Source organism: Ailuropoda melanoleuca, chromosome 6 (assembly GCF_002007445.2).
Source record: "Ailuropoda melanoleuca isolate Jingjing chromosome 6, ASM200744v2, whole genome shotgun sequence".
In the NCBI taxonomy this organism is placed as follows: Eukaryota; Metazoa; Chordata; class Mammalia; order Carnivora; family Ursidae; genus Ailuropoda; species Ailuropoda melanoleuca.
The window spans coordinates 33,715,224-33,727,978 of NC_048223.1; the positions used below are offsets into that span (position 1 = coordinate 33,715,224).

Genomic DNA, 12,755 nt, shown 5'->3' on the forward strand with positions numbered 1-12,755 from the left:
TCAATCCCAACGGCGCTTCCCATCCCCCATCCACCGGGAAGGCAGGCTGGTAATGTGCTGGGGAGATCAGAAACTCGCCCCTCTAAAGGCCATCGTGGCACCTGGTCCTTCAAAGAGCCCTCAAGTGAGCCCACACAGATGCCAAAGAGCATGCCTCCCCCCGGAGGGTTCTAAGGGGGGTTGCACACTACTCCCGTACGAGGCTGCTTCACAGGGGCTCTCTGAGGACTGAGGGACCTGGCCGCGCCACAGCCCCAAGCTATGTTTCTGCTAACATACATAACTTCTTAAAAGTCAAAATTACAAACGCTTCTCCAAATCTAGGAAAAAGAGGACTGTCTTTGTGATGCACTGAACGCTTTCTAGAGTCTTTCCCCCTTTTCACGGGAAGCGGCCAAACCTGTGTGAAAGGGACAAAATGCCTGATGATTTCCTTTTCTTAAGTGGAACGCCTAGGGTGAAGCTGAGGTCACACGGTTCGGATCTGCTTTGCAATTTCTATGAACTCACTAGCCAACACACACACACACCTCCCCCCACCCCCCACGGTTCCAGAAGCTGCCGCCACATCAACAGTGGTACCCACAGGCCAGCCTTTTCTGTCCAAGCCAAACCAAACCCACTGAAAACAGAAGCCACTGTGCATCCAGTTTAAAGCTGTGGCTTAATCTAAGAGCATCCGTACCTTTTCTTGTCTTTTTGTTTTGACCTTTTGACCAGCTCCTAATGACTTCATCACTTTTTGTTCACAGAGTAATCACATTGTGGGGGCGGGGAGGGAGAGGAGGATGTATCTTTGCCTGTCAATTACTTGCCCATTTAAAAAAAAAAAAAAAAAAAAAGGCCAAAGCGATGTTTTTCAATTCTTCCTAAAAGGCTAAAATGTCAGGACACAGGAAAATGCTTTAAAGACTTTTTCTGTCACTTCTTTATATAGCTCTGCCCGTGAGTTTTTCTGGGGAAAAAAAAAGTTCTGTGATGAGTGCATGTGGAAAAGCTCCGTACAGCCTGTGTGTGCTCTTTGCTTCATCATTAATATCAATGCTGTGTCTGGGATTCACATGGCTCTAGTAAGTGCTTTCCTCTGGGGGACGGGGAACCAAGAACAGTTTCTCATATAGTAGGGCGGTTTTCTCCCTTTATAAAAAAATAAATAAATAAATAAAAATAAAAGTGATTTTAAGCCAAACGGTGTTACAGTGGTATTTTTAAAACCCTCAGTTCCAGGCTTAACATGGACCTACTAACTCTCTCTGTCTCTTGAGCATTTCTTCAACTCAGCCCTCCTCTGGTCCTACAGCTCGACAGGGACCTCCGAGCCCCTGATGCAGGCACGGGCCTGCAGACACTGGGAGGTTTCTATCACAGAGATTTGTGAACCACACATCTTTTTCTGGTTTCCGTACAACTTATTTTTGGCTCCTGCAAAATGAAAATAATCAAAAGTCAGTTTTTCCCCACTGTGCCAAGCTGTCTACTCCCTGTTTCATCTAAGAAGTATGTGATTTAACAGATGAACAATCTAGCAGCATCGTGCAGAGAGGGACAGAAATTCCCCGCAAGTGGCCCCTAAAATATCTTCTGGAGAAAAAGGGATTTTTTTTTTTGTTTTTAAGAATGTGGTTAAAATGTCAAAGGGGGGCAAAATGCGAAAGCCTCTTTGGATCCTTTGGCTGCCAACAAAGCTGGACCCTATACCCTGTCCTTTTGTCCCTCCTTCTGTGGCAGACGGTCACAGGCGTGGGGAGCTGGCCTGGTGAAGCTTCAAGAAGGGAGAGCCATCCTGCTAAGTGCCTTCCAAGACAGTTCAGGAGTGCGCTTCCCCCAACCGCCTCTAGGTGGTGCCTCTGGACCGCTCATTCCACCGTGACACCCACCCCAGTGCTCCCTCCTCCACTGAGAAGGGTCTGCTGCCTGTGCACAGTCTTCAGTGGCCCACGTGGCTGCTCCTAGAGCACGGGAGGGCCCTCCTGTGGTTTTCAGAGGTGAGGAGGCCATCAAGAGAGCGGTCCGAAGAGCAGGCTTGTTCAGGACGTTGTAAGCAGGGTTGACTCCAGCTGTTAGTTTGGGAGGAGTCAAGGACCTCTCTTCATTCGTTTTTCCACTTCCATGTGGCAGTTGGCCTGTTTTGTTCTGGTTTTATAGGTATCCTGAGGCAAGGGCACAGGGGCTTCTTAGCATCGCCTAACACGGGTGGGTATGAGCAGACATCTGCTTTGCGCACAAGGACCGAACTCTTGGAACCGCTCCAGAACGAGGGCTGGGTTGGAAAGCCTTCCTATCAGAGTGGGAATGTGTGGTCAACTCTCTCTGTGGAGACAAACAGGAACCTTTCCTACACCTGAGGGTCTGTGAATCTGAGGGACCAGCCTTTCCTTCCAGACCTGTCAGGACCCCACGGCCCACTCTCCCTCAGGACCCACTTGGGTCCTGGGGCAGAAAAGACAGGACAGGGCTGCGGGGCTCTGCTCCAACCCACTCCTGGCCCGCACAGGCACTGGAGAAATACTCTGCTGGTCCCACTGCCCCTCTGGCTCCTTTCCTCCACGTGCTCTTCCTTTTCTTGCCTTGCTCAGTAGCCATCCCTGAACAGAACCTGGACCTATGTAACAAGTAAGGATGTTACAAAAGAAGCTAATTCCTGGCCTTTCCCTGGCCTGCTGGAGTGGGGGAGGGGGAGGGAGACAGTTCTACCTGCTGCAGCTTTAGGGGATTTTTCAACAGCAGTTTGAACAAATGCGATTTTTGCCTTCAACCCTTACTTTGGGACCTTAGCCCCAATGATGACACATCTCCACTGCGGGGCCACTGTCAGACAGGCAGCCGTGATTGCTATGAGCCTGCTTTCAGGCACTTCCCCCACCTGAGTGGCCTTCATGGGTATGTGTGTGAAAATAAACTGACCTTCGATTTCTTCTATGTTGCTCTAATCCTACTTCTCGAGACCCTTTAAGGATCCCGGCATCCAAGATAATTCAACTAAACTGCCCAACCAACCATCTACCAACTTGACTGTATGACTTTAAAACTCTAATCTAAATCCTTTCCCAGGGGCGCCTGGGTGGCACAGCGGTTAAGCGTCTGCCTTCGGCTCAGGGCGTGATCCCGGCATTCCGGGATCGAGCCCCACATCAGGCTCCTCTGCTATGAGCCTGCTTCTTCCTCTCCCACTCCCCCTGCTTGTGTTCCCTCTCTCGCTGGCTGTCTCTATCTCTGTCAAATAAATAAATAAATAATCTTTAAAAAAAATAAAAAATAAAAAAATAAATCCTTTCCCACAAGCCGGCTCTTCCCTCCACACATAAATACCTAAAATACAGAACACAGACAGTACAAGATAATGACTATTTCTGATAAATTGCACTTTCTGTATGTGTGAATACATAAAACGTCACTGTAAAACTATAATCTAAAAATTGTTTTAAACAATCCATTTTAATCATCTAAATTATGTACAAATATAAAAACAAGGAATCGTGCTTTTTAAGACATGGGATTATAAAAATCAGCAAATAGTGATACAATACATTAAAATATATTAATAGTTTTTTTTTTTTCCAATACTCAGAACTTTTTCTCCATGAGCTAACAGGTTCTAGACAAAAGTGCCTAATATACAGGTCTCCCTAGTTTCCTTCCGGAGTATCAGTTGCAAGAAAAAAGGCTAAACCTTCTGTCTTCAAAGTTCTTACCTACTCAGCCGCCTAGATGGCGGCTTCTGGGACTGTGCTGTCTGGCAACAGAAAAGCCTAAACATCAAGGGTGGACTGAGGCAGGGACCGGACCAGCCTGGATACAAATCCAAAGATAGGCAATGCCCCAGTCCTCCCTGATGAAGCTAATCTATTTACCTGTGACTCCAGAATTATGTACATAGTTGCCACTCGAGGCCTCAGGGGTGATTACTTAGAGTGACATGTTTCTTACCTTCCAGTAATCAAAAGGGTCCTGTTACTCCCAATAGGGAACAAAAGAGCCAAGTCACTATTCACACCGATCCCCTCTGCACCGAGCTTTTAACAAGTCTGACCCAGAACAAGCCAAAAAGAAATCTTGTCTAAATGATCGGGCCCTTCCTAAATTACCTTCAGCAATCTACAGAATATTTTTTGATCACATACTTCCCACCTGGGGCTCCTCTAAGTTTCAACTCTAGATTGGTGTCCTCTCCCCAAAGTTGCCAGGATGAATTTGGGGCAGGTTTGAAGAAGGAGGGAAGAAGCAATAAATATGTCTTTGTTTATGGTAAGGAAACTGGTCAGGACTTAGGTCATATTGATGTCTCCCTCTGACCTCTGAGGGAAGTTCTTAGCTGACTTGATAAGTTTTATTGCTTCTGAACTTCTTGAAGACACACCTCACGGTGCTTCTCTAAATAGCATTCACCTTCTGGTCCACCTGTAGGACCGCTGGGAGGGGTCATCACACTTGACATGATTCCTACCCTTTCAGTGACAAAACTCAGTAGACACTGTGTTTCCCATACCACTGCCTGCCTTCCAGAAGGACAGTGGTGCTGAGAACAAAGGGAAGTAACAACACCACAGCTGGTTTCCCTTTCTTAAGTGTGTAAATAAAACACATTTTCATTCCCTTGCAAGCTTAATCTGGTAACTTAATTGCTAAAAAAATAAATCAATAAACCATAAGCTTATGTGCTAAACCAATCCTTTTTACTTGGTGATATCGCTAAAGTTTACGTCAAAGAAAAAAGAAAAGTTGGCCCCAAATAACGTCCCTTGTCACAGGCAACCGAACTTAGCCTGGGAGGCGCCATGATGTCCCTCAGCTCTCTCCTGCCCTGTCCTTCACGGGAGTGTTGCGGCCTTCATGAATGAAAGTTATGAATCACAAAGATGCATGTTCTCTCCTCAAGTCTAGTGACTCTGAGATGCCATCAGGATGACAGCATTGGGTGAAATCATCTTTTTCAGAGTCTCTGCCCCGATCCCACAAGACAGCTTCCTTGTCTTCTCAGCACTGCAGCTGGGGGACCCAGGAAGTCGGGGGCAAATGGTAACCATGTAACCCCCATGGTCCCCGTGAGCCCAAACCATTTCATCCCAGTGACGACGCCTAGGGTGTGATTCTGCAAACTCATGATCCCATCTTTAATGGGGCAGCAGGGGCTGGGAGATCAGCTAAAGCTCTTCTCCAGATTCATCTGGAGTCCTCTCTCTGGAAAAGCTTACTGACACTCTCCTCGGGTTTGCTGGGTTAAGAAGTATTGCTAAAACACTTTTGAAAACTCCACTTTGAACACATGCATAAGCTTTGGAAAGAAAATACCTTCATTGAAGTTAGAAATGTGAAAAGGCTGATCCATCCCAGTGTTGTCTGAAATCCTGAACACTTTCTGAGCTTCCTCCTATCTCCACCCTCCTCATAGGTCAGAGTCTCTCATTCACTGTCTGAGCAATCCAGTGCTCCTCATTTCCCCTTACAACGCCCAACTCTGCTCAGCTCGGTTTGGAAATCACTGCGGGGCTCAGGAACCCGCCCCCCAGACTCAGGGCGAGAGCCACAGCAGGAACAGGGGAGCTGACGTGCAGGGCGGGGTGGGGGGGGCAACAATCCACTTCGTTTTAGCAGCCTTTTCCTGCTCTCCCGGCAGGAGCCCCGCCAGCAGGCCATGCACCTCCAAGATGGGCAGGGAGCGACACCCATTTGTGACACAACCGGGGCATCGGACTCTGCGTTCAGGAACAGAACCGCACGATGGGAACGCTTTAATCATCACCCACACAGACGAGCGGAAGCTACAGACAGAGAGCCACTACGGATGGTGCTCGGGACAGAGGTGAGAATGGCCCAGAACTCGGCCTCCGGTAAAGGTGCCGGGTTTATAGGACTTATCGAGGTGCCCTCACCAGACCCCTCCTCCTCCTCCTCCTCCTCGGCCGCTGGCGGCTCCTGCATGTCCTCTGTGAACGCCTGAGGCCGGCGCGGGTAACTTCTGCTGCCCGAGACAGTCACACGTGCTCGGGACCCCTCACCTGAGGTCTCTGGGTGCTGAACTGGCGTGGAGGTAGCTAGGCCCGGGAGGGAAATGTGGTCACCTGTGTCGTCTTCCTCAAAGTCGTTAAGGCAGTACACTTCGTCCAGGTCAACGTCCAGTGTCCGGAAGCCCTTGGTGACCACACCGGGCCGGGGGTCCAGGATGCCCCCAAGGTGGGGCTGGGCCAACTGCTGCCAGTGGTGAAGGGTGGCGGAGCCTTGCAGGAGAAAGGGCAGAGAGGGAGGGGGGACAGGGAGAAGAGAAGGTTAGGATAGAAGTCTGAGAGGATGGCCGTCACCACCCCCGGAGTGTGGAACCCGACTCCTGGCAGGATCTGAACCCGGCAGGTGGACTCTGGTGGGGACGCTGGCAGAGCGGCCCCGGCCACTGTGCCACAGGGGCTGATACCTTGCCACGCCCGGGAGGGGCACCCATTCAAGGAATCCCAAACAAATCTTTTTACAAAGCAAAACTAATGCCGTCCAGTGTGGCAAGGATGTTTGGTGACAAACTATTTTAGTCAAGCGAGGTCGATCCCCAAATCCAACACCGTATCGACGTAGGAACGGCAGAGGAAAAATAAGCGAGACAAGTACAAAAGCGGGTGTCCGGGTACCGAATCTATGCCGAGTACCCGCAGCTGGGGACAGGGAAAGACCCAAGCAGAGGCAGCGTATGACAATGTCGAACCGAGCCCGGGACGCATGACAAGAGACAAGCAAAAGGAACTGAGAGTCGCATGCACGGCTGTCACCTCCTTTACTTATTCGGGTTTCCGTCCCCTGGCAGCAACCCCGAGAGGCTGCAGGTTTGGGAGAAGGCCTGGTGCTAGCCAGGTATGATCGACGAGCACGGAAGTCTGCACCGAGGTCTGAAGCAGAGGAGCAGACCTCCTCAGTGACACCAGACCCTGGGACTCAGGTGACATCGTGCAAGGTCTGTAATAACACCGGAGTGTGTCCCTGAGGACCTCGAGGGCGTCACGGCGGCTCAGACAGAGAAGCGCTCCAAGAACAAGTACGCTTCGCAAACCCGGCTTGAGAAGCAGACTTACTGCGGAACATCTCAGCACCTTCAGTATGTCGCTGTGTCCCAGGATTCTGCCCAGCCCATTTGCCAGAGCCACCCTTTTTTTCCCTTGGGACACTTCCTACGTCTCTCGTGGCCCGGAGATGACGGCCCGTGAGGCCAGGTGTCTGTCCCCATTCTACGGATGAATTAGTTAGCCACACAAATGCCTACGCCACACTCAAGAGAGAGACTCTGAGAGCGGTTCTCAGACGTGGGAAAGCAGGAGCCTTCCCGCACAAATGCCTCCCAGTTACCACTGGTTGGTTTACCAAGGGAAGAACCTCCTTCAGGCCGCCCCAGGGCACATGAGAAAGGGGAGCCAAGGGAGCCAGGAGCCGTCAAGAGAAGAGAGAAGGAAATGGTGGCAGGTGTTGGGGTCAGGGACCAGTCCAGGAACGCGAGCGAGATGCAGAGGACCCCCTCCACAGGAGCAGGTCACATCAACCCCTGGCTCAGAGGCACCCGATGAGGGGACCGAGGGTCACTGAAGTTAGAGAATCTTCCCAAGTCCCTGAGTAGTGGGGGCGCTGAAGGCCAGGTTCCTTGAGCAAGCTCACTCCGCCTGCCGCCCCCCAAAGTCCACAGGCCTGTAAACAAGCAAGAACCCAGTGCACCAGCTGGGAACCCACACTAAGTGAGAAGGATGAATGGTGGGCAGCAAAAGTTCTAGGTGGCCGTTCAAGGCCGGCCAGGAGGCACACACACTGGGGCTGAGGGGATTTCTCAAGCCACCCCTGGAGCCCCCCATTCATGTTACATAACGAGCCCCCTGTTCATGTGTTCGCTGGGTGCCCAGGCACATTCCTGGCAAAAACACTGCACTGGGGAGAAGTCTTAACAAGGCACCGTGACATCTAGATTGGGACACACGTGCTGGTCTTAGGAGGATGCTGACAAATCCCTAGGTATGGCGTGGCCATGTCACCTCTAGTCTTGGAAGGGGCGGAAAGGGGACGTCGACAGACACCGGAAAGTGAAGAACCATGTCTGGAAGTGCCGAAGGTCCTCACCCTTTTGAAGGGGGCTGAGGTGTTTACAGTGCCCTGGGAAAGAAGTCAGGGAGGCAGGAGGTCTGGGCCCGGACACCAGTCCCGTGGGCCTCCATCCTCCCTCTGTTCAGTGGACCGCCCTCATCCCTCCCCTCCCAGGCATGGGCTCGAGAGAAACGAAGCTACAGGGGATCTGCTGTTTGGAGTTCAAGATGCCGCAGAAGCACGTGAGGTTTTCTGCCTTCCCTGAACACACAGAGCCAAGAGAATTTAGTGAGATTACAATGGAAAGATTATGCTGAAAGATGCATGGTAATTGGATTTTTACCTCCCACCTTGGGCATCCCTTACTCACGTAGGAACAGCCAACCTCAACTGAGCATTGACCGGGTGTCAGGCACCCCTCTAAGAGGCCTGCACCTAGTAACTCAGTCATCATGATAACCCTGTTGTCCTCATTTTACAGAAGAGGAAACTGAGCACAGGGAGGTCAGGTAACTTGCCAGAGGCTGCACAGCTGGCAAGGGGCTAATCCAGGACTCAAACCCATGCTGGCTCCAGTGTCCACCCTCTTAACCATAGACACCGTCTCTGGGCCAGCAGTGAGGTCCCCTGGATGTGTGTCTCAGAAATCAGGGCAGCAACACACCTGAATGGCTTTTTCAATCCTCATGCAGGTGTCCTCCATCCTGCAAAAGTGACCATTTCCATTCCCAACTGGTACTAAGGCCCCAGGAGGGTTTCCCAAGTCCAGCACCTGAGCAAAACAGCCGCACCTCACTCCCTCCCCCTGCCACTGCCTGGACCGCCACACAGGAATCCTACTGATCTCCTGGCTGCCGGAGGTTCTGCCTTTGATACAAGATGGAGCACAGATCAAAAATTAAATATGAACGGTATCTTATTTGGCCTTGGCTGCCTCTTTCCTGTCTCCCCCCCAACCCCAGCCCTCGCCGGCCTGGCTTCCTTTATTTGTCAAACATGAAGGAGGAGAATCACTGCACTATGAGCTCCCTCCCATTACCACCCCCTCCCTCCCACCCACGTGAGAACGAGGCCGGGGTCAGAGAAAGAGGAAGCTTCGCGTTCCTAGTTGGCACCAAGATGAAGCTCTATGAAACAAGGGCGGGGACAGCAGGGAACACAATTATGGTCACCACGCCTTTTCCTGTTTGCTTTCCTTCCACATCTCACTGTTCTAACGAATAGTTGTGATATCATCAAAGAAGACAACCAAATCCACTTATGTCAGAGGAGTACCCGGGGCTTAAAAGTTTAGAGCTAACCTGCTGGACAATGTCTAGCTTAGCTGAGGAAGTGTCTGCTTTCCCCTAATTACATATGAACTTATTTATCGGGAAATGCCATCTTGGTTTTAATTAATCACAAAGAAAGAGCAAAATACGGCGGGGGGGGGGGGGGGGGGGGGGGGGGGGTTTTAATGCAGCTCTCTCTCTTCTAGTCTGAAAAGTTTTGTTTGCTCTTCGCCTGCTTAAAACTCCTAAGGTAAGCTGAAGAGACAAGAGTGCTAACCGTAAACACCTAGCCCAGCTATTTTGGCTGACACAAATAAGCAGATACCAGGATGCATTAAATAGGTAAGGGAGACACAGATGGAAGACCCAGATTGGCTATCTGCTATGATCCCAGCCAACACTCTCCAGGGACCTCACGCCAGGTACATTTACCTGAGCCACTGAAGATCAAGGGAATCCTATCAGCTTCTGAGTGGGCCAGTGCAAAAGGATGATGTGAGAACATGGCCCCTGCACAATTCTGTTCTGGGTTCTCAACACTGGTAAGACCATCCTTTAGACCTGAGCTGTTGGAACAGGGCAAGTGTGGGGAACCTAAGTTTTAATTAGCACCTATTAGGTGCCAGGCATAATCACATTTACTCCTCACAATTCTGTGTGGCAGATGTAAGCCTTATTTCACAAGTAAGGGAAACAGGGCTTAAAAGGGTAACTTATGACTGTCACGGTTCGAGCTGTATTGAACCCAGTGTCTCAGACTTCTGTGTCAGCACTGCATCCTGTCAAATTAAAGTACTACAAAAAAAAAAAATTGTGGAGGTAAGGAAGAAAGAAAATATTGGTTGTATTTTAAATAGCTGAGAAGTCAGAGAACTACAAAATGGAGGAGGAGGACCTCTATCATGAGGATGCATTACAGTCCATAGTGATATGACATGACTTCTTAATGGTAGTGATTTAGCTTCCTGGTGAGCAGGCTCCTAGACGAAACTGATCTAGCAAATCTCACGGGATTTCCTCTTACTCTATTAACACAAAAAATACTGCTAAGTCACAATATTAAAGAAAAAAAGATGAATTGGTTGAAATAAATTTTTAAAAATCTCTTCCTGCAATATGCTTGGAAAATGAGTCCAAAGACCTATTCTTAGATGATCTAATGAAACACAAAGTCAAATACAGAAATCAGATGAAATAGAGATGATAAATTCCAATGAGCTTTAAGAGACAAAGGAGAAAAAAAGAAAAGAAAGGCAGAAAGTAAAATTGCAGAAATGGAAGATTTTATTGAAAGAAAAACAGACATAATTATGGATCAGGAAACAATCACCAAGCTCACAACTGAATAAACAATTAAAAAAAGAAAGAGTCATCCCTTTCCTGAAATCTAATAAGGGCCTAAATTATACAATTAAAAAATAATCATGAAGAAAGAACTTCAGCCCGCCCTCTTCTGTCCTCTGGAGACTACGGGACCCAGCATGTCTTGGGTCTTTAACAAGCACACCCTCATTTTACACTGCACATTCTCAACGGGGATGATACTCCCCCCAAGGGGTCGAAAACAGGTTCTTATGAGGTGAAAAGAATCCTACTCTTTTTAGGCAGAGAGCAAAGCTACAGCACATCAACAGTATATTTGTGGTATTAAATTGCAAGAACGAGTAACTAAGAATATATGTCTAAAATGACTCCTTAAGAATATAGGTCTAACATGGGAAATACAGCCTTACAGAAATTCTGATTTGGCTTTGCATCAGAAATGTAATACAGAATTCTAAAATGCCTTTCTCAAACTCACATGGGTTTCCAAACTAAAGGAGTCAAAAATGAAAAATACAAACACTCCGTGGCTCTTGATAGGGTAAGTGGGTAAGTAAAGGGAAGACATTTTATAATGCCTGGAAAAAAAAGAAAAGAAAAAAGGTGAATTTTTCTAGGAGTTTAACCATCTGGGGTGTCCCTGGTACTAAAAAGTAAATTGCCCCTGGGAAAGGCAGGCTTAAGGAGGTACAGAATTCATTTGCCTCCAGGACCACCCCCTTCCTGGCCCCCAGACTGTGGAGGTCTAGGCCTCTTGCTCAGAACCCACCACACTGGGAGAAAGCCACACCCTCTCTACTGGAAGATGGAAACAAAACATGTGAGCCCACAAACTGCAGATTGCTTTCGCGTGGTTCCTGAAAAAACAACTTCTAGCACTTGCTCTGCACCCCTCCCTGACACCAACGTTTCTGAGAGGTGACAGCAATAGTTCCCTGCACTTCTCAGACCCCAGGCACGACCTAATTAACTTTTTAGTATGTTAGCAGTGCCTCTGCCTCTCGAAAAGATGCTCACTTCTAAGGTTCTAGATGCAAAAGAAAGAGAACTAGGAAACCCGCGTGAGCGCGTTCGTTCCTTTCCTTTGGCCGAGTTGGAGAGTTAGAGCCGGCCTGCGCACACACTCCCACACCTGCCCCGGGAGACGGAGGCCCAGGCTGGGCACCGCCGTCAGAGGAACTCAAACCAGCAGCGCGGGAGGCTGTCTCTGAAGAAAAAGGAGTAGGCGTTACAGAGGCTGCCCGCTTGCTGGTGGTGGATCAGGGACCACAGGCGGTCGCCGAGGAGGGCGGAGAGGGGACGAGGCCCGCGGTGATCACCTTCCAGAGGCTTCACGATCTGGAGTTTCTCGGGCAGGTAGGAGCGGCTGCTGAAGGACATGCCCGAGAAGCCGGTGAACTCGGAGAAGCGCGAGTGGGTGCCGAGGGACATGATGCTCTCCGTGGGTGTGAGGGAGCCGCTGGGCAGCTCGCCCTTCTCTGCCAGCTCCCTGAGCTTCCTATCCTGCTCCTCCTCGAAGAACCTCCGCTCTGAGAGGTAGTTCTCCCGGCGGAGGGACAGCCGCCGCAGCGCCGTCTCCAGGTCGTGGGAGCCCGGGGTGCCCGGCGTCCCGGGCTTCTTGCTCCGCTCGTCGTTCCTGCGAGGAGGGAGATGGGGCTGAGCGTGGCGCACCCGCAGCGGGCGCCGTGCAAGGTGCATGGTGTGGGGAAGTCCCTACTGCTAGGTGGCCAGGGGTGGACATGTCCTGGTGGCCACAGGATTTTTGCTAGGGAAGCCAACAAGGCAAGCAGCGGAAATTAAGGCAAAAATGGGGGGGGGGTAAATGCCTGTTCCCTTTGTTGGGTGTTTTGCCAGGTAGGGGGAGAGCCCTAAGGTGCAATGACAATTTGCGCTTACTATGTAAAACATTCCGTCCCTATCAACATCTCCCTCGTGAGCCCTCAGGAAGATGACTTCTTCAGGCTAGTAATCAGAAGGGCCACTGGTTCAAGAGGCATTTCTCCTTCCTCTTGAATTAAAGGAGCTGTTCTGATCAAGCAGTTTCCTCTCTGAGCCAATCAGGGAGAAGCACCAATTTCACTGTCACAGAGAGAGGGCGTCCAACACAGCTGATGTGCA

The 12,755-nt window shown here is 50.0% G+C and overlaps 1 protein-coding gene across 13 annotated transcripts in view; it reads right to left on the reverse strand.

The window, feature by feature from the left end:
- Window positions 1–12,755, reverse strand: part of TRAK1 (trafficking kinesin protein 1) — a 118,440-nt gene that overhangs the window by 9,227 nt on the left and 96,458 nt on the right. For 6 of the 13 annotated variants that reach the window (XM_034662169.1, XM_034662165.1, XM_034662171.1 and 3 more), the window contains 2 exons: window positions 11,957–12,273; window positions 5,871–6,215 (listed from right to left, as the gene is read on the reverse strand). In XM_034662169.1, the coding sequence (XP_034518060.1) occupies window positions 5,871–6,215; window positions 11,957–12,273 (662 nt within the window). The remainder of the gene's footprint in view (window positions 1–5,870; window positions 6,216–11,956; window positions 12,274–12,755) is intronic. The other 7 variants (XM_011230545.3, XM_034662168.1, XM_034662163.1 and 4 more) reach the window with 2 other exon arrangements.